This window comes from Somniosus microcephalus, chromosome 4, assembly GCF_052327205.1.
Source record: "Somniosus microcephalus isolate GS21.2 chromosome 4, FLI_Smic_1.0, whole genome shotgun sequence".
Lineage (NCBI taxonomy): Eukaryota > Metazoa > Chordata > Chondrichthyes > Squaliformes > Somniosidae > Somniosus > Somniosus microcephalus.
Genome location: NC_140990.1, coordinates 279,160,248 through 279,181,903, shown reverse-complemented (window position 1 = coordinate 279,181,903; position 21,656 = coordinate 279,160,248). Strand labels below are relative to the sequence as shown.

General features: G+C 45.0%; 1 protein-coding gene across 1 annotated transcript in view; it reads left to right on the top strand.

Annotated features, from left to right (window-relative positions):
- The window catches only part of slc12a8 (solute carrier family 12 member 8), a 232,458-nt gene that overhangs the window by 158,574 nt on the left and 52,228 nt on the right, over positions 1 to 21,656 (top strand). The window contains exons 8-9 of the mRNA XM_085986505.1: positions 3,655 to 3,742; positions 13,567 to 13,713. Of these exons, the coding sequence (XP_085842631.1) occupies positions 3,655 to 3,742; positions 13,567 to 13,713 (235 nt within the window). The remainder of the gene's footprint in view (positions 1 to 3,654; positions 3,743 to 13,566; positions 13,714 to 21,656) is intronic.

Here is a 21,656-nt window from a genome sequence, read left to right as displayed (position 1 = left end):
CGCTGCCCGTGTCAGACACAAAATCAAAGCAAATAGCAGAAGAAACAGTAAAAGATGCAGTGTTACAAACAGTAATAGAGAACATTCACAATGGTTGGCCAAAAGGTTCCTGTCCAAAGTACTATCACATCAGGTCAGAGTTAAGTGTCGCAAGTGGACTATTACTAAAACAGAACAGAATAGTCATTCCACAGGCTCTACATCAAGACATGCTCAAAAGGATTCATGAGGGACACCTCGGAATTGAAAAATGCAAAAGGAGAGCAAGAGACACTGTTTATTGGCCTGGCATAAATAAGGACATTGAGAACATGATAGGCATATGTGAAACATGTCAGAAACACCAAAATAAACAAGGAAAGGAACCAATGATAGTAGCTGACTTACCAACAGCACCATGGCAAAAGGTTGGTATGGACCTTTTTAATTTGAATGGTAAAGACTATCTAATAGTGATTGACTACTATTCTAACTATCCTGAGATGGCGCTGCTCTCAAGCACATCAGCAAGCAGTGTCATAATGCATGTTAAATCCATCTTCGCCAGACATGGAATTCCCAGGATTGCCGTTAGCGACAATGGTCCGTGCTTCAACTGAAAGGAGTGGCAACAGTTTGCAGCACATTATGACTTTCAACACATCACATCCAGTCCTCTGTATGCTCAGTCGAATGGTAAGGCAGAGAAAAGTGTTCAAGTTCTCAAACAGCTACTGAAGAAAGTAACAGAAAGCAAGTCTGATCCTTATCTCGCCCTGCTGAGCTACCGAGCCTCCCCTTTAGACTCTGGTTCTTCACCTGCTGAACTCCTAATGGGTCGCAAGTTGCACACCATGGTACCCTGCTGTGCAAAAGAAAAGCAGAGTAAGGAACTAAGACAGAGACTTCAACTGTTAAAGCTGAAACAGAAATCACACTATCACACGGTGGCGTAGTGGTTAGCACTGTTGCCTCACAGCGCCAGGGACCCGGGTTCGAGTCCGGCCTCAGGTGACTGTCTGTGTGGAGTTTGCACATTCTCCCCGTGTTTGCGTGGGTTTCCTCCGGGTGCTCCGGTTTCCTCCCACAGTCCAAAGATGTGCGGGTTAGGATGATTGGCTTTGATAAATTGACCTTTAGTGTTAGGGGGATTAAATATGTGGGGTTACGGGGATAGGGTGGGATATGTGTTGGTGTAGGGGTTACGGGGATCGGGTGGGATATGTGTCGATGCAGGCTCGATGGGCCGAAATGGCCTCTATCTGCACTGTGGGGTTTCTGTGATTCTGTGACAAGTCATCCAAAACTCTGAAACCATTGACAAGGGATGTTGTCAGGATTGAGGATCCAGATGCATGGAACAGGAAAGCTACAGTTCTTGAGGAAGTAGGACCCAGGTCATACACCGTTAGAACTGAGGAAGGACAGATTCTCAGGAGGAACCGCCGTTCCCTCCTGAAAACACAAGAAACTATCCAAGAGCAAATCGATAACAATGCCGCAACTGAATCTTGTCACTCACCACCAGAACAATCTAACACAAACACACATACAGGCTCTCATGAAAACACATCAGACATACCTGTGCTGAGAAGATCCACACGTGAAGTAAAAAAGCCTGATAGACTTAATCTTTGAGTATAAAGAAAACTATAATAAACAAATGAAAAGCTTAGAGTTCATAAAGTAAAGCTTTGAAAATGTGTTGACTGTTGTGAAGATGTTCATGTCGTTATGATTGATTGCTATTGATTTTGTTTAACCTCTAAGGAAGGGGGATGTAATGATCAGTAACATGTCATTCTAGAATGTTACACTAGGTGGAGCTGTATATTTAGTAAGGGGCTACCCACAAGGCAGTAGTCAAGATGGATGCCTATACACTAGTCCACATGGCTGAATAAATGACTAGCTCAAGCTAGCTGTTCATAATGAAAACGTCTATTTATTAATGAACATAACAACTAGATGCAGGAAGGCTGTTCCCGATGGCGGGGGAGAGGGGAGTCCAGAACCAGGGGTCACAGTCTAAGGATAAGGGGTAAGCCATTTAGGACTGAGATGAGGACGAATTTCTTCACCCAGAGAGTGGTGAACCTGTGGAATTCTCTACCACAGAAGACAGTTGAAGCCAATTCATTAAATATATTCAAGAAGGAGTTGGATATATTTCTTAAGGCTAAGGGGATCAAAGGATATGGGGAGAAAGCAGGGACAGGGTACTGAATTTGGATGATCAGCCATGATCGCATTGAATGGCGGAGCCGGCTCGAGGGGCCGAATGGCCTATTCCTGCTCCTATCTTCTATGTCCATTTGCCCACCAGAAATGCACGTCATGCTGGGTCATTTTTCTCTGTCATTACACCTCCTGAACTGGTACACACACACGCACAGCAGGAAAATTGACCCTTATATTACAGTAAACTCAACAGTGCTAATAACATTAGCCTTTATCAAACTCAGCAGTCTCTCTTTGGTGGCAAAAATATATACGTGGTTTTATTTTTTTAAATAAATGGCTTTGAGTACGGAAAGACCTTTTCAGCGTTCAAACAGCTCAGTCTTTTCAACAACATACCTTCTATCAATCTGATTTTCTGTAGTCTTTCAAGGGTAAATTTTCCATAAGTAGAATTATAGAAAAGTACAACTCAAAACCTTGGCCCAGATTTTGCAATCAGTAGCAAAGGGACAGCGCTTGTCGTTGACCTTGAAGAAAGCTGCCCACAAAGATTTAGCGGGCTCTGTGGCATTGATTTCCCTTATTCTGATGTCAGTTTCAATCTGGCTCCATCGGTGGGGGAAATCTGTGGCATCCAGCACCAGTGAAGTCATCAAGCAGGCTGAGCAGCCAATCAGATTGAAGAATTCTCATGCGGAGCAAACCAGGAAGTAAAAAGCACTGATTATCATTCACTTTTTAATAATTATACAGAGAGCGAAATAAAGATTGGGACATACACTTGGGATTAAGGTAGAAGCTGAAATATCATAATCACTTTAAAAAAAAAGATAAATTTTATTATTTTAGAAATCTATGGAATTTTTAGCATGGAATGGAGGGAAATGACACTCCACATGTGAAGTATTTATTTTTCAGGGCCAAAGTGGTTGTTCAACAGTAATTATGACTTAGTACGCTATTAAAAACTCAGTTACATCTCATTCAACAAGGCTTAACTTTTTCAGTGGTTTTTACAACGAGAATAGTGCGTAAAAAGTTGAACTTCACATTAAATCACTGATTCTGTGTTGATTGCATCTGCATAGACTGCAACAACGCACCCTGTGGAGAAGCAGGGTATCACTGACAGCAACTTCTGGATTTCCACATTTAACTGCGCATGTGCGGACGCCAGAAGTTGCTGTCAGTTTTACACAGTAATGACGGTGAACGCTGACAGTTTCACTGTTATTATAACCGCAAATTCTGGCCACTGCATTATAGATTGGATGTAAAAATTCTAGTGTAGCCCTTCATTTAACAATAATGACATCATATAAAACGAATGCTGTCTATCAAGTGAACTGATAAGTTAATACATTGTGTTCAATTTAGTATTAAACAAATGCCACATTTAATTATAAGTTGAGCCTTTTTAATTAATGCAACCTGATGAAGTGGTTGAAAGGAAAACTAAGTAACTTGTATACTACATTTTCTTCATTGCAGATGGTTCCTGTATTTAGTGTTTGTTTTTTTGCTGGGAGCTGTTTGTACAAGGGAGGCACTCAGATATGATTTCATGATAGCTGAAAAGGTAAATATATATGTTGTTTCACTTAGTCTAAGCTTCCTGCTTTGTAAATTTTCATATGCAGTCTGATAACGGAATAATGTAGTGTTACCACGGTGATGCTTATATTACAATATATTCTTAATGCAATGTAAGATTCTGTGAAGCAATTTGTTTTTCATTTCCGATATTACTGGCTGCTCTTCGATAATGTCAGTGTAAATAAAAAGATTGAGGGTTGTCCACAATACCCTCACGTGCGTCAATTGCTTTAGTATTCGAAATGATTAAATTAAGCAAACTAGCACATTACTAAAAAAGCAAAGGTATTATCTAGCTATTTAACCATGGTAGGCACAAGTTTCTTTCCAGTGGGTTCCTTCTACCTCTAGCATGAGAGCATAACTTCCTAGGCAACAGCAGAAATGCACATTAAGGTCTCATACTATATTCTTACAGTTGAGGGTAAAATGAATGTTTATTTCTACTGTCAGGTATATTGGCTTTTTAGTAACTGATATCCCATAACATTTTAATGCTTTGGCAGTATTTGGGCATTAAAGAACAACAACAACAACTTGTATTTATATAGCGCCTTTAACGTAGTAAAACGTCCCAAGGCGCTGCACAGGAGTATTATAAGACAAAAATTTGACATCAAGCCACATAAGGAGAAATTAGGGCAAGTGACCAAAACCTTGGCCAAGGAAGTAGGTTTTAAGGAGCACCTTAAAGGAGGAAAGAGTGGTAGAGAGGCAGAGAGGTTTAGGCAGAGAATTCCAGAGCTTGGGGCCTAGGCAACAGAATGCATGGCCACCAATGATTGAGCGATTATAATCAGGGATGCTCAGGAGGGCAGAATTAGAGGATCTCGGGGGGGGCGTTGTGGGGCTGAAGAAGATTGCAGAGATAGGGAGGGGCGAGGCCATGGAGGGATTTGAAAACAAGGATGAGAATTTTGAAATTGCTTAACCGGGAACCAATGTAGGTCAGCGAGCACAGGGGTGATGGGCGAATGGGACTTGGTGCGAGTTACGACACGGGCAGCCGCGTTTTGGAGGACCTCAAGTTTACGTAGGGTAGAATGTGGGAGACCAGCCAGGAGTGTGTTGGAATAGTCAAGTCTAGAGGTAACAAAGGCATGGATGAGGGTTTCAGCAGCGAATGAGCTGAGGCAAGGGCGGAGACGAGCGATGTTATGGTGGTGGAAAAAGGCGGTCTTTATTATGCTGCGGATATGTGGTCGGAAGCTCATTTCAGGGTCAAATATGACACCAAGGTTGTGAACAGTGTGGTTCAGCCTCAGACAGATGTTAGGGAGAGGGATGGAGTCAGTGGCTAGGGAACGGAGTTTATGGCGTGGGCTGAAAACAATGGCTTCGGTCTTCCCAATATTTAATTGGAGAAAATTTCTGCTCATCCAGAACTGTATGTTGGACAAGCAGTCTGACAATTTAGACACCGTGGAGATGTTCGAGAGAAGGGGTAGTGAGGTAGAGCTGGGTGTCGTCAGCGTACATGTGGAAAATGACGCTGTGTTTTCAGATGATGTTGCCAAGGGGCAACATGTAGATGAGAAATAGGAGGGTGTAGTGTATGTGCCTTTAAGAGCCCCAGGTGTGCTGTGGTGCCGGTGATTGCCACTCGGGCTATATAAGCCTGTGTATTGTGTATATCCGTTAGAACCCCCCCCAAGACTTTGCTTAGTAAATACCTATGAACCAACTCCTGTCTTCAGTGTCTTTATCAACACACGGACACTACAGTGGCGACGAAGTGGAAATGGACTTACCTGCAATTCGGCAGCACCTCAAGGGCATCGATTCCTCGGACGTCCTGAGGACTCAGGGAGGTGAGAGAAGCTGTGGTTTCACCAGTTGGCCAGGTTGGTGGCAGGTGCTGCGCTGGTCCTTCCTGGGCGTCAGGCTGGGGCTCCAGCGGCTGGCTCTACAGCTGGGACAGGCAGCGAAGTCGGAGGCAAGCGATGACGGACTGGGAGGGAGCACTCGGGAGACAGCCGGCGCGGCAAGCAGGTCAGCGTTCAGACCTGGAGAGAAACTCCGGCGGGAACGAGTCTCCAACAATAAATAAAAAATAAAACAAACGGAAACCGCAGTAAACAGCGTTGTCATCGGCAGCAGCGGCGGGAAAGCGCGGGAAGCGCCATATCTTTTCTGCAGAAAAGAAAGAAAAGCGCGGGAAGCGCCATATCTTTTCTAAGATGCCTAATTTTGGCAATATTGATGTTTTTGATAACGAGATAGAGGATTGGACCACATATGTGGAAAGAGTGGAGGTATATTGCACCGCAAATGGAATAGAAGACGGAAAAAAAAGCTTCAGTACTTCTGGATCTAATGGGTGCAAAGACATACAAGCTGTTACGAAACTTAATCACTCCAGCCGAACCGATGGACAAGAATTTTAAGGAGATTGTTGATACCCTACACTGCCAATTCGAGGCAGGACTGGCAGATTCTCTGCGAGACAAATTCGTCTGCGATTCCCTAAGTGTAGAAACACAAAAAAAGCTATCTTCTGAGAAAAATTTAACACTGGACAAGGCTTTCAGTGCAATAGGAGCTGCAGAGATACAGCAAAGGCCACAGGACTTCAGCACCCATGAAATGACACGGGGTTTTCGAGAGATGTTATTGCTGCGGCAGATCCACCCATGACCAGAGGGACTGCTGGTTCAAGGAAAAAGCATGCAGGCGATGCGGAAAGATGGGACACATTCCACGTGTGTGCCGATCTGAAAACAAAAAATCCACTAACAGGAAAAGAATCAATAAGGAAAAGCACAGAAAGGTACAAATGATGACGGACAGTAGCTCCGAAGACCAGAAGAGCGATAGCGACTCCGGGAACAAGAGACTAAGCTCTCTCAAATTACATCATGTAATTGCCAAAGAAGATTACCAGACCATTTGGGTTACCCCCACAATGGCAGGGTCCCCAGTTAAAATGGAGCTAGATACAGGATCAGCTCTGACCGTCATAAATCGACGGGATTACGAGCGGCTATTTCCGCATATACCTTTAAAAGACACACCCATTATCTTGAAAACATATACGGGGCAGAAAGTAGACCCCAAAGGAAAAATAAGGGTGCCTGTTGTATACAACGGCAAGGAAATACAGAAGTTGTATTTATACGTTCTACAAGATGGTGGTCCACCACTGTTGGGACGTGAATGGATCAGAAAAATACGTTTAGACTGGCACTCCATTCAGGCACTGACAGTGACCAGTAAGGAAAGAAATGATGATGTCATACCTGAATGATTAAAAGACATCTTGGCCAACGCCAAGGAAGTGTTTCAAGAGAAACTAGGAACCTTGAAAGGCATCACCGCCTCAATAAAAGTGGAAGATGCAGCAATTCCCAAGTTTTTTAAGGCAAGACCGGTGCCATATGCAATTCGTCCAGCAGTCGAGGCAGAGCTGGAGAATTTGGAAAAGGCAGGCGTATTTTCTAAAATAGATTGGAGCGAGTGGGCAACACCCATCGTCCCAGTCATGAAGAAAGCATTGAAGAATGATAAATCTGAAGAACAGAGAAAAATTCGCATCTGTGGAGACTTCAAGGTGACTGTAAACCCGGTCCTTCACACGGTACAGTATCCTCTTCCGAGGATAGGAGATATTTTTGCCTCACTATCCGGAGGGAAACGTTTCACCAAAATTGACTTGGCACAAGCATATCTACAGATGGAGGTTGAAGAGGCCTCTAAAAAATATCTCACGATAAATACACACAAAGGTCTGTACCAGTACAATCGACTGGTTTTCGGAGTAGCATCCGCTCCAGCTATCTGGCAAAGAGCTATGGAGCAAGTCCTCCAAGGGATTCCGGGGACTCAATGCTACCTAGATGACATCCTTGTAACAGGAGAAAACGACAACGAGCACCTTGCCAATTTAGAGCAGGTGCTCACTAGGCTGAGAGAACGGGGCCTACGAGCAAATCGCCCCAAGTGCGAATTTTTCCGAAATCAAATATCGTATTGTGGCCACATAATAAATAAGGAAGGGTTGCATAAGTCACCTGAAAAAATTGAGGCGGTCATAAAAGCCCCAGCACCTGAAAATGTTTCACAATTAAGGTCGTTCCTGGGATTAATAAATTACTATCATAAATTTTTACCGAACTTATCAACTCTTCTACACCCTCTTAATGAACTGCTACAAACAGGAGTAATTTGGAAATGGAACGAAGACTGCAAAAGTGCCTTCCATAAATGCAAACACTTAATCACATCCAAAGAAGTTTTGGCTCATTACAACCCATCACTGCCAATCAGACTGGCGTGCGATGCATCCCCTTACGGCACAGGAGCAGTATTATCGCATAAATTCCCTGATGGCTCGGAACGGCCGATAGCTTTTGCGTCACGCTAATTGAACTCAGCTGAGCGTAACTATGCCCAAATCGACAGGGAAGCACTCAGCCTGGTATGGGGAGTAAAGAAATTCAACCATTACCTACACGGACAAAAATTTACCTTGTTGACTGACCATCAACCCCTCATCTCCATATTCAACCCTAAAAAGGGTGTTCCCATTATGACAGCGCAAAGGCTACAGAGGTGGTCCCTTTTTCTAGGGGCACACCAATACAACATAGAATACAAAGGGTCAAAACAGCATGGGAATGCTGACGGTTTATCGCGCCTACCGTTGCCAACGGTAGAAGAGGCACCTACAGTAGACCCAATGGAGATGTTCCACTCTACCATAGTGGAATGTCTACCAGTAACAAATTCTGCCATTGAAAGGGAAACGAGAAATGACCCGACTCTTTCACGGGTCTACGATTTAACAGTGAAGGGATGGCCAGCACATGGCAAACCACTGTTGCCAGCATTCTCGCAAAGAAGAGAACAGCTGTCAGTGTGCTGAGGAACCTTGATGTGTGGATCCAGAGTGGTGATTCCACCCAAACTCCAGGATAAAGTGCTAAAGGAGCTTCACGAGAGGCATCTGGGTGGAGTGAAAATGAAGAACCTAGCCAGGGCGTTTGTATGGTGGCCAGGTATCGATGGAGACATTGAAAAAATGACCAAGAGCTGCCTAGGATGCCAGAAGGTCCAAAACGCTCCACCACAAGCCCCTCTACATCCATGGGAGTGGCCCTCATCTCCCTGGCAAAGGGTACACATCGACTTTGCTGGTCCATTTATGGACTCAATGTTCTTAATCGCGGTTGATGCACACTCCAAGTGGCCGGAGGTAATAAAGATGTCCTCCACCACCACGGAAAAACCATCACAGTATTAAGGACCATATTTGCCAGGAATGGGCTGCCGGAACAGATCTGTTCTGATAATGGACCGCAATTTGTGTCCGAAGAATTCAGAAAGTTCTTAAAAAACAATGGGGTTAAGCACTACACGTCCGCCCCATACCATCCCACCACCAATGGATTGGCTGAAAGGTTTGTCCAGACCTTCAAGAAGGCCATAAAGGCCATGGGTAATGAAGACAAAACTTCAGCACAAGGTGGATAACTTCTTATTCGCATACAGGAATGCAACACATATGGTTACCAACCAAACTCCCGCCATGATGTTCTTCAATAGAAACCTAAGATGCCGGCTGGATTTGGTCAAGCCCAACATCAGAAGACACGTGGAGAACCGGCAGTTTCAAGGCATGAATGAAAGGCCAACTAGAACCTTCCAGATAGGTCAACAAGTTTTGGCTCGGGACTACCGTACCGAGAAATGGCAGCCTGGAACTATCTGCACACGACTAAGACCACTGATGTATACCGTGGACATCGGAGAAAGCATAATAAGGCGCCATGCTGACCAAATCATCAAGTCATCCGAAAAGGGACAACCTACACCACCACTCTATACATCTAACGATGAAGTAGAGATACCCATATCTACCTCCGATCCGGTGATACTGGAACCCGATGAACCCGACACTGGCATTCAAGCTGAATCAGCCTTGCCAGAAGAACCTACTACACCACCAGAAACTACTACACCCCCGAGGCGTTATCCGGACAGAGTCAGGAAGCCTCCCGAGAGACTGACTTATAATTAATTAACTACAGCAATGTATATTATTTTGCTTATAACATGTAAATTAATAATTACTTAAAATATGATGTACTGGTTAGCTAAAACGGGAAGAATTGTAGTGTATGTGCCTTTAAGAGCCTCAGGTGTGCTGTGGTGCCGGTGATTGCCACTCGGGCTATATAAGCCTGTATATTGTGTATATCCGTTAGAACCCCCCCCAGACTTTGCTTAGTAAATACCTATGAACCAACTCCTGTCTTCAGTGTCTTTATCAACACACGGACACTACAGAGGGGACCAAGGATAGGTCCTTGGGGGACACCAGAGGTAACGATGCAGAAGTGGGAAGAGAAGCCGTTGCAGGTGATTTTCTGGCTACGATTAGATAGATAAGAATAGAACCAGGCGAATGGATGTTATTTGTGACTTTGATGAGAGCTGTTTTGGTACTGTGGCAAGAGCGGAAACCTGATTGAAGGGATTCAAACATGGAATTGTGGGTAAGATGGGCACGGATTTGGGAGGCAATAACATGTTCAAGGACTTTGGAGAGGAAAGGGAGGTGGGAGATGGGGCAGTAGTTTGCAAGGACGGAGGGGTCAAAGGTTGGTTTTTTGAGGAGGGGGTGATGACGGCAGATTTGAGGGAGAGGGGGTGACAGTACCCGAGGAGAGAAAACCGTTAACAATGTCAGCTAACATGGGAGCCATAAAAGGAAGTTGGGTGGTCAGCATTATGGTGGGAATAGGGTCGAGGGAGCAGGAGGTGGGTCTCATGGACATGATGAGCGTGGAGAGGTCATGAGGGGAGATCGGAGAGAAACTGGAGAAAGATGTGAGTTCAGGGCTAGGGCAGGGGGAACCTTAGTTTGGCCTGGTGGGCTAGGGGAAGAAAGGGAAGTGGCAAAGGCAGCTGAATGGATGGTCTCAATCTTAGAGACAAAGAAGCCTATGAGCTCCTCACACATTGTCGGAGGTGAGGGTGGAGGAGACAGGGGAGAGGGGTTTAAGAAGACGGTTAGCAGTAGAGAATAGGAGCCGGTGTTTATCTTTGCATTCCAGAATGATTCTGGAATAGTGAGCAATTTTGGCAGACGAGAGCAGGACCCGATAATGCTTTATGTGGTCCAGCCAGGTCTGGCGGTGAATGGCTTACCCAGTTGTCCACCATATCCGTTCAAGTCTCCGTCCCGTGGACTTAAGGGAGCGAAGATGAGAGCCGTACCAGGGAGAACGGCCAGGGTGATAGAGGGTAATTGTTTTAGTAGGGACTAGGGCATCAAAGGTGGTGGTGAGGGTGTGGTTGAGCAGATCGGTAGCTGCAGAAATGTCATGGTGAATGGAGGGCCAAAGGCTGGACAGTTGGGATTTCATAAGTGCAGTTGTAAGAGAGTGGGGAGAGAGTTTTTTGCAGGGGCGGACACAGAAGGAAGTAGGGTTATGGGGGCGTGGGTGGGGGGGGTGGAAGGGGGATGTGGCTGGAGAGCGATACGAGGAAGTGGTCAGAGATGGCCTTATCTGCGATTGACACGATAGGAGCAGCGAGGCCACGAGAGATGGCAAGGTCGAGGGGATGGCTGTGAATATGGGTTGGGGGGTTTTCATGGAGGGAGAGATTAAGGGACGATAGGAGGCTAGTGAAATCAGAGGAGAGAGAGCATGATGATTTGAGTTGGAGGTTGAAATCACCGAGGATGAGAAGTCGTTCGGTGCAGAGGCTGAAGGAGGAGAGCAGTGAAGATATCTCAGTAATAACATTTTTATGGTACTTGGGTGGGCGGTAGAGAACAAGAATTTTAAATGAGAGGTGAGAGGGGTGGAATAAGGTGAGATGCTCAAAGGAGGAGAAACTACTGGAGGAATAGGGGGGAACACCAAGGTGTGATTTGGCGATGAGAGCCACACCGCCACCACGGCGATCTGAGCGGGGCATGTGGTGGAAGGTATAGCCAGGTGGGGAGGCTTCATTTAAGGGTAAGGTGTCATCACCCTTCAACCAAGTTGCCGTCAGGGCCATGATGTCGATGCAATCATCCACGATAAGCTCATGGATGGCAAGGGCCTTGTACGCAAGTGAACGGACATTCTGGAGGGAGATGCAGAGCGGGACGATGATGGCTACCTACTACTAGCATCCACAGGGTCAGCGCTGGGGGGGCGGAGTTGGATGGAGAGGAGATTGGCAGAATTAGCCCCCAGTGGGTGCATTGGGCAGGAAGGTCAGCGAGAGAGTAGGATGGGACAATTGGGGTTGCTGCTCGTAAACCGGCAGCGACGAGTGCCTCAATGGGCCCTTTGTAGGATGCCAAGAGAGGCACAGAAGGAAGCTGTAGGCTTATCTAAGAGGGAGTCAAGCCTGGGACGGCGGCAGGAGAGTAGGAAGGTTGAAGAGTACTGAAGGATTAGGGTAGGGATTTGGGAGGGCAGTGTATCCGAGAGAGGAGAGATGAAAGGAGGCATGACGACGGGAGAGAGCAGTTAGGGAGGGATAGAGAGAAAAGGAAAATAGGGGGAAAAAGTGGAAAGTCTCGGGTCCGGAGCGGCAGCCAAAGTGCGCATGCGAATGGACACGGGAAAAGCTCAGGTTACACAGGCCTGTTTGGAGCCTCTACATCTCTTTGTTGACAGTGTTTATTCATTTCAAGTAATCATTATCTATAATGTATCAAAAATTTTGCATATGATCGTACTTCCTTTCAATGTAACGCTTATTTGCTGTAACAATTCATTTTGACACTATTTTTCCAGCATGTTATTTCCATCATGGTTTTTTTTGTCAATTTTTTGTTAAACTTCAACTTGCCTATTTAATATATTGAGCTGTGATTTAGACGACCTCGCTGAGCCTCCACCTTAGTATTATGTGATACTAATCTACTTCTTATACTTCTGATGGGCTGAGCTGATCATGCAATCAACTCCAACCTTGTTTTTTTCCCAGCCTCAGCTCCCAGGTCCATTGCTGACCTACTCTGTTTCTGCTGCCTGGTTTGTTCCCGCTGTTGCCTCCCACTGTTCTTGCTTTAGCCTTTTGCTCTGTTTGAATTTGGTGTCTACTCTGCACTCACCCAAAAATACTGCCGAACCCAGCTCCTCCCCCCTCACTGGGCTACATACCAGAACCCAACCCCTACCCATTGCACCTAAATCGCAAGACCCCTCTTCTAACCCTTTTGAATTCCTGCCCCAGTACTTATACAACACGGGACCACCTGCCCACTCCCAGATCTCGTGGCCTCCATCCCAGTATCTCAAGCCCAGGGACCCCATATCCCCATTGCTTTTAGATTCCTATCGCCATTCCTAGACGTGTCAGCCTTGGCTCAGTGGTATCACTCTCACCTTTGAGTCAGAAGGTCAAGGGTTCAAGCCCACTCCGGAGACTTGAACACAAGGCTAACACTTCAGTGTAATACTGAGGGAGTGCTGCAGTGTCAGGAGTACCGTCTTTCAGATGAGACATTAAACTGAGGCCCTGTCCTCCCTCTCAGGTGGACGTAAAACATCCCATGGTGCTTGAGTAAGGGAGTTCTCCCAGTGTCCTGGCCGACACTTATCCCTCAGCCACCACTGATGATATATGTACATTCAGGAGAACCTTATAGAATATGTTGGTCATGGATTTTTCAGTTTTTCCACCCGGTCAGGTAAACAAAATCTAAACTGTTCTACTTGATCTGCTAGCTGGAGAATTTGCACACAATTGTGTACAAATAATGTAGCTATTAATAGAATTCAGTTCAAAAAGATGCAGAAAATATTTGGAATAATTACATTGCTAATATACCACATGGACTTTTGTGTGTTATAGGTTGCCTTGGTGGGGCTCCTCTGGTTATTAGGGCTGTACATTTCCTCTTTAGCTTCCTGCATGGGAGGCCTTTATGGTGCACCCAGAATCCTTCAGTGCATTGCGCAAGAAAGGGTGATACCTGTCCTTGGCTTCCTGGGAAATGGGGTGAGTATAACCCATCACTATGGAAACATAACAGATTATGAGTACTGGAGATTCGCAGTAATATACAGTATAGGGATTATTTCACCACCATAGCATAGAGATTATTATAAGGCAAAATATTGAATATACAGGCCAATAATGTGGTTTTGGCACAGCTGCACCAGGTTGGTTGGTCTTTGGGCTGACTCCACACTATAATTTGAGATCATCTCTTTAATATATTGCAGCATTCTTGGTGCACTGTGCATGATGTGCTGGGAGTGCCGAAAGTGAGGGATGGGTCGCCAGGAGGTCTTACAGGTCTGCTGATCAATCATATAGCTGTTCCACTGCTGATGTTGGGGGGGAAAATGGCTTCAGCACCGCATATATATGAACTGCTCCATTTAGTGAAGCAGCTTTGGAGGTTCTTTTCCATGAGGTCCTGCAAAGAAGTCTTTTTTGGAGGTGACTGTCACCATCCAGTGAAGGCCAATACCAAAGCAGTCTGGATGGCAGAAAGAGTAAATGCTTTCTCACCTGTGCCCTGAATTTATTGTGGAAATGGCTTCTTGGGCTCACTGCAGAACAGAATAAACTTCCTTGTAGATTGTTAGTCTGTGTAGCTTTCTTGGGCCTTATCAGGTATGATTGCTTTGGCCTTTATACATGACAGGCAACGTAACGGTGGGTCCTACTTGATAATTTTACATTATCCTGCATGATATACAATGGGTGCTGAGCAGACCTCTGGTAATTTGGGACCCTGACCCCCCCCCCCACCCCCCCCCCCCCAAGTGCCCAATATTGCATTATTGGCCTCAGAGTTTAATCGCTTTAACAGATAACTCACAAGCATTGCAGGCCCTTTGTGAAAAAAAATTTAGATTCTTCAATTTCATCAAATTAGATTCATCAAATCGTCAATGCCATTTAATGACAAACGCAGAATAAAATTTGATATTAAAAGAAAGTTATAGTTCATTTTATTCTGCATTAATTTACTCTGGCATATTCTAACTATAAAGGGCACATTGATACATTCCACATCTTTGTGTGAAGGATTTCATCTGCCAAATCTCATTTATGTAAAGTTTATTAGGAAATATACAGGTGCAGCCAGAACAACCACACATTTTGATGTTTTGCCATGGGACTAGTTTAAATCTCTAGCTTTGTGACTCATTGGTACCATAAATGCACCAAGAATATAAAGAATGACCAATGCCAGTCTGCACGTTTACCACTGAGTGCTAGAGTCAAGAGGAAGCTCTGTGCTTCAGCTCCTTCCTGACGTCTGATTATCTTTGTTCAATTAGTTCATCTCCTGTGTCATTCTTCATCTAGAAAAATGTTGGTTTGGAGTATTTTGACATATTTCTCTTTAGTTTTACATGAAAACCATGTGTGCTGATGCACTGCTGTGATCTCTGGCCGATTGAAGTTCATCGCTCCAGTTTTCTAACTCTTCCATTATCATATCCCCGTGCATAATTAAATATTGGGACTTTCTGTCTCTACCAAACCGCCCAGTATTTGATTTAAAGCATTCATAATTTTTGAGTCAGGAATATGCTTCTTAAATTTACTTTTCAGTAATTCAAATTAGTGTCTTATAGTCCTGATTTCCTGTCTTAGTACCTGCCACAAATAAGTCAGAACTCCATAGTGGCTCCTGGCCTTCTGGCAAACTTGGAAAAGCTGGAAAAAACATCACCAAAAAAAAATCACTTTGTAGCTATTTTGAAATATCATCTGAGGTAAAATCATCCTTATTTAGACTAGTTGGTTAGCTTTGAATGGTGGCAATGAGCTTACTGGAAAATGACACTCACAAACAACCAATTACCTGTCTCAAAAGTGCCACTCAATATTTTTAATTATATTTAGATAGAATATATATGTAGAAAAGTATAAATATATGGCCTGTACATTACATGAGTAGAATAAACAATTTCATCATGACTTTTTTCTAATTAGAAATGTAACCCTCTCCGTATGCCATCTCATGCATTTTGTTGTATAAGATTTGTTTCAATTTAGTGACTTCTATACAGTCCAAAATGAGGAACACAATCTTTCAACATATTAATAATCCAATTATCACCATTGATTATTATGTTGTGTTTGTGCAAATGTCTATTTTAATTCTGTTGTGATTTTCCTGGAGCCGTCAGGCGGGGTTTCAGGCGTGTGGCGGGGGGGGGAAATCACAAAAATAGGGGGTCGCGACCCCCCCTTCCCCGCCTCGTCCGACTTTCAGCCAGGCGTTTCTATCCGACCCAAATCAGTCCCGCCCGCAGCAGGCAGGACTGGTCGTCGGGAGCCTAATCACCAATAATTGGCATCTGTAATGCCATTTTAAGGGGCCCTTGCGATTTTCAGCCTTTTCCCACACTAAACACGCCTGGTGGGAACCCCGCTGATGAAACCTGGCGTGCACAATATCGGATTGCTTACTAGCAGCTGCAGGTCCATCAGGAAAGAAGATATTTAATTAGACAGCATTTGTAGGTTGCAGGACCTTGCGGATTCAGGCTTGGGGCAACTTGCTCCAGGCTTAGGCACAGCTGTGGAAGGTTGGAGCCTCACGCACTTCTCCAATGTGAGCTCCTGGGAAGCCCCCCTCGGCACCCTCACTGAGCGCTTCCTCAACGGAGGCATCTACCAGAAGCATGGGAGGCCTTTTTTTTCCTCCCCTTCTTGCCATTAGAGGATCTCCAGCAGCAGAGGCGGCAACAGCAGAACCAGGAACAGCAACAGGAGCGCCAGGCTGCTGCTCACTCACCTGAAGCTGCACAGGGCAGAATGGGCCAGTGCTTAGAAGTGGCTTGAGAGCACCTTGCTGCACATCAGGGGGCCACAGGGACCCGTATCTGCACTGGCAGTCCTACTCAGAAGGACTTCCATGAAAGACTGGTTTCTCTGTTCAATAGATGCCCATCGCTCCTCAAGAGATGTCATTCTATTATGAACACTCACCATGTTTTCCATACCCTGGCGACTTATCTCCTCCATGGAGGTTGCCAACCTTTCCATGGTGATGCGTTCATGCGCCAATGGCTCCGCAAAGGCTCTGCTCATCTTCGCTATGGACTCCTCCATTCGCTGCACACTCGCAGCGACCCTGGAGACAAACCCTGCCAGAGACTCCTGCATTTGTGCATGGAGATCCATCACCTCTTCTCCTGCGGATGGACCCAGAGGCAGAGGGTCGACATGCAGCTGAGCTGAGCTGGCAGAGTCCTGCGCCCTCCGACGAGGACTCTCCACTGCTGTCCCTGTCTCCACAATCTGCTGATGCTCACTTGTGAGCTGTGAAAAACCAGGTGACACCACTACTCTATGTCCCGAAGGTCCCCCCGAGGTGTGAGTGTCTGCGCTGGTGCTGGGTGCGCTTATTTGTGCTGACGCTGCGCCCTCAGATGTTGAAGCTTCCTCTGAGGAGTCCTGCTGCACAGCCTCTTCCTCCTACACAGTGGGGACGGGGGCTCTGGATGGTCCTGTGGGGGAGTCAAGGAAGGAGTTGGAGATGTAATGCCAAGGTTACATGCACATTGGATTTTGCAGATGTTCATAAGTCCAAATGATGTAGCTTCAGATTCATAACAGCGACTCATGCTATGTCAATGAGAGAGGTGGAAAACTATTCTGTCACCAGCTTGCGGGCCTGCCCCTGTCTCTCCTTCCCCAGCTTCCGCAGCCACATCAGCCCCGACAATCTCCAGCACTCCTTCCTCCCAGGGGTCAGGTGGGCTATTGAGGGTGGTCCTCCTCCAGTCCTGGCTCGCTCTCTGTTGTTGTGAGCTCTCTTTTCCTGCAATGAGGGAGACAAGTGGAGTTTGAGTGAGAGTGCAGGAGTGAGTGTAGAGATTGCATTGCATAGATACTTAGAGGGAGACAAAGATGGTGTGAGGCTGCAAGACCAAGGGCCTTCCCTGTGTGTTGTCAGTCGTGTTCCAAGCATCAGAGTGAGAGGCAGTGTGAGGGCTGCATGGTGGAATAGTTATGTGAATGTGAGCATAGAGAGAGAGGGAATGGGTAAGGGTGCATGGATGTGACTGTGAAGTGGGATGTGGAGGAAGAGAGTGCTGAAGCTGAGTGCTGTTGGGGAAAGGCAATGGGGATCAGGTTGAGGGTGATGGAAACTTCATACTTACTTTTCCTGTATGGTGAAGGTCATGGCATCGCTTCCTGCACTGCATCCATGTTCTTCTGGTGACTCTCAGAGAGTTCACATCTGCTGCCACCTGCATCCATGCCGCCTTGGTCTCTGTGGGAGGCCTCTTCCTCCCTGACCTAGGGAAGAGGACCTCCCTGTGGGCCCTAACCCCATCCAATAATGTCTGTAGTGAGGACTTGTCGAATTTGATGGCAGCTCGGAGTCTGGCACTGGCCACAGCTGCTGCAGGCTCCTCTGCCATACTGAACGGCTCGTTGGGAAGCCTGCAGAGGTTGCAATGCTTGCTATAGACTTTAAAAGCACGACGAATGATGACATCATACTGTGGGGCTTTCTGACTGGAAATAGTCAATTAGCAAGGGTGCCCACACGCTGGAAATGAATTGGCCAATTGAGGGAAAATTGCATCCAGCTGGCAGACCCATTTGGATTCGCGTGGGAACCCCGACATTCGGGGAACCCGACAATTCCCCGCACCTGCGGGAAAATTGGCCCCTATGTGTCTCACTATGACACATTCATCTGCAGGCACAGCCTAAAATATCAGAGCTGTATCATAATAGTTTTTATCCATTGTGAAATCATGTCCCTTTAAACTCATTATAATATAGAATCCATCATAAAACTTGAAGGGAATTCTGAAAGATTTTTTTTTTTAACTGATTGCAATAGATTTCTTTACATGTGCTACTGAGAAGTCCATGCAGTTAGTTTCTGTTTGCCCAGTATTGGGGTGTGCTCACACTATTCCCTTAGGGACATATCCCATTTAACAGAGAGCTTAGGTGCGAAGTAGCAAGAGCCAGGCTACTGATGTGTGCTGCTGGAGCATTACCAGCTAAAACTGCACAGCTTACCAGTGCAGAGCTGTTCTAAGCTTTCTGCTACTTGTCCAACCAGGACAATCATAACTCTTAGGGCATTGGCTAGCAGGGTTATGTGGAACCAAGAAGGAAGAATCCTAGTTCCCACTGACATCTGTATTTCTAGTAATGAGCCAGGTTGGCTGGTCAACAGTTCCCAGGAGTACTTGGACCTGCCTGGCTTGGGCATTAGATTACTAAGTCTGCCACAGAGGGTTGACCTGATTCCAGACAAGTCGATGTTTCAGGTGTGTAGACGCTTTGTCAAAACTCAACGATATTACTGATGAACAGCATTTAAAAAGGAACAGAAAAAGGGAGACGAGAGGTAGGAGAGGGGGAAGGGAAAAGAATGCATGTGTGCACATGTGTGTAGACGGTCCTGGTCCAATTATTCTCTGCCCTCTAACCCCCTTAAGACTACACTTAGTCTTGACTCTGAGTGGAACGCCATGAAAGATTGACTAGTAATTAATAAAGATTTATTTTTAAAATACTAAACCATCATTTCTAATTTTTCTTAGCCTAAAGTAACTCGAGATAAAGGAGTTTTGTTAAAAGATCAGAATTTTCTACAATAAAATTGATATAAAAAGATCAGATTGTTAAGATATAAACCAAGTGTTCTATAATGAATATCAAATGCAGAAATGTAAAATTATTTCCATCCTGTCACACATTGACAGATTTATACATCAATATCAGACAGTTTCTCATCAACATAGTGTAGCAGGCTTCCGACAACCATAAAAGTAATAAAAGAGGATCCGATCCCACATTATGTCACTACAATATGGCTATAAAGACAAGCCATGATGAGCAAAATCAATTTACTGTTACCTTTCAAGATAACGACTGGTGCAGTATATAACATGCTGATCATATTAACATACTTTAAGGTGTAATTAGCTGTTTAAAAAAAAGGTTTTATGCAAATACAGACTGAGAATTGTTTCAGTGCTTGGTAAGACACTGTACTTTTTGTCATTTTAATTTTAATGACCAAAAGCAACTTTTTAAAAGAAACGCTGTTTTCCAAATGTCTGTGTAGCTGTGGCACATGATACAGGGTCACAGCTAAAATCTGTATGCAGTGAGTGCTTGATCGTGCTAACAGAGGGAGGAGGTGGTGACAGAGACCAGGTACTTCCTCACAAGATCGGTGCAAAAATCAGCTGTCACCTGTTTTCTTATTTTGTTCATTTCATCAATTTTCTCTCCTCTTTTCAAGGCATTGAGTCCTTGCTGGGTATGATTTCACAGCGAGTGCTTTGCAAAAACTCACAATGGCTATTATTCACGTGAAAGCCTTGACAGCAAGGGGTCGATTTTAACTCGGGTGCGGGGAATTGTCGGGTTCCCCGAATTTGGTGTTTCCCACACGAATCTAAATGGATGTGTGAGATTGATGCAATTTTAACTTAATTGGCCAATTGATTTCCAACATGTGGGAACCCTTGGCAAATGAGTATTTCCAGTCAGAAAGTCGCATAATATGACGTCATCATTGCTGCTGCATTTAGGGTCTGCAACAAGCCTTGCTTCTTCTGCAAGCTGCCAACCTTTTGGCATTTGCTGATAGACTGAGCTGGAAGCAGAATGGCAAGAGAAAGACCGAGGTCTGTGTATCGACTTGTATGTGGGTTCAATGACGACACATTCATGAAAGAGATGTCTTTTTATCTAAAGTATGTTCAACTCTTTTTAACAGCATTACAGGAGACACCATGCTAGTGATCCATCTAGAACAAAACTGAAACTAAACTAAACTCTGCCTCTGTCACATGCCCTCTGCTGGTCAGGCATAAGTAATCAATCAGGCAAACATGCTGGTAAGGCATCATAATCAAACAGGCAAATACCATCACTATTTGCTGATATCATTACATTTCCCTTTCTTAAAACAAAAGTATTTTACTTTTAACTAACAACATGTTTTCTTTGTATTAATCTGCATTTTAACTGTAACACTTAATGAACTTACATTATCATTATCATGATCAAGGTTTTTTAACCTTGCTTTGTGTGTTCACATGAAATATGTAAATACACTAGAACTTGAAGAAAGAATAAGATAACATTACTTCCTTCTATAACAATAGTCCTTAAATTTGCTCAATGAGTCTCTCAGGAGGCTTCACGTGTCTTGAGGATTTTCTGATTGATTGTCCTTGAATCTGAGTTGTTGCCTCAGATGATGATTTCTCAGCTGTGTGATCAGGTTGTTCAACAGTATCAGTCTTTTGACCTGCTGTGGCTGGTCCCCTGAGAAGGTCTCGACGATTTCTTCGCAGAACAGCACCCTCATCTGTCTGAATGGTGTATGATCTTGGTTGAACTTCACTCAGGACAGTTCCCTTCTGAGTCCATATGTTTGTTTTGTCTTTGAACCTTACTTGGTCACCAGTGTGGAGTTCAGGTAGGTTTTGTGTTCCTCTGTCATAGTAGTACTTTTGCTTTTCTTTCTGTTGTTCTTTGAACTTCCTCACTTTCTCCCCCTCTTTTGTTTTCAGGAGGTTCTCCGGGATGGGTAGGTTTGACCTTAGCAGACGTCCCATAAGGAGTTGGGCTGGTGACATACCACACTCGAGCGGCGTTGTGCGGTATACAAGCATGCTTTGGTAGAAGTCAGTTCCACTGTCTTTTGCCTTGTACATCAGTCTTTTCCACTAGTCCATTGGACTGTGGAAAGTGAGGACTTGACGTTGTGTGGACAAAGTCCCACTCTTTGGCAAAGTGTCGGAAACTTGCATTGTAAAACTGGCGTCCGTTGTCTGTGAAGACCTCGCTTGCCACGCCATGTCTGGAGAATATGGCTTTCATACATCTTATCACAGCATCTGCAGTGGTGGTGTACAGTCTACAAACCTCTGGATACAGGGAGTAATAGTCTGTGACTACAAGATAGTCCTTCCCTT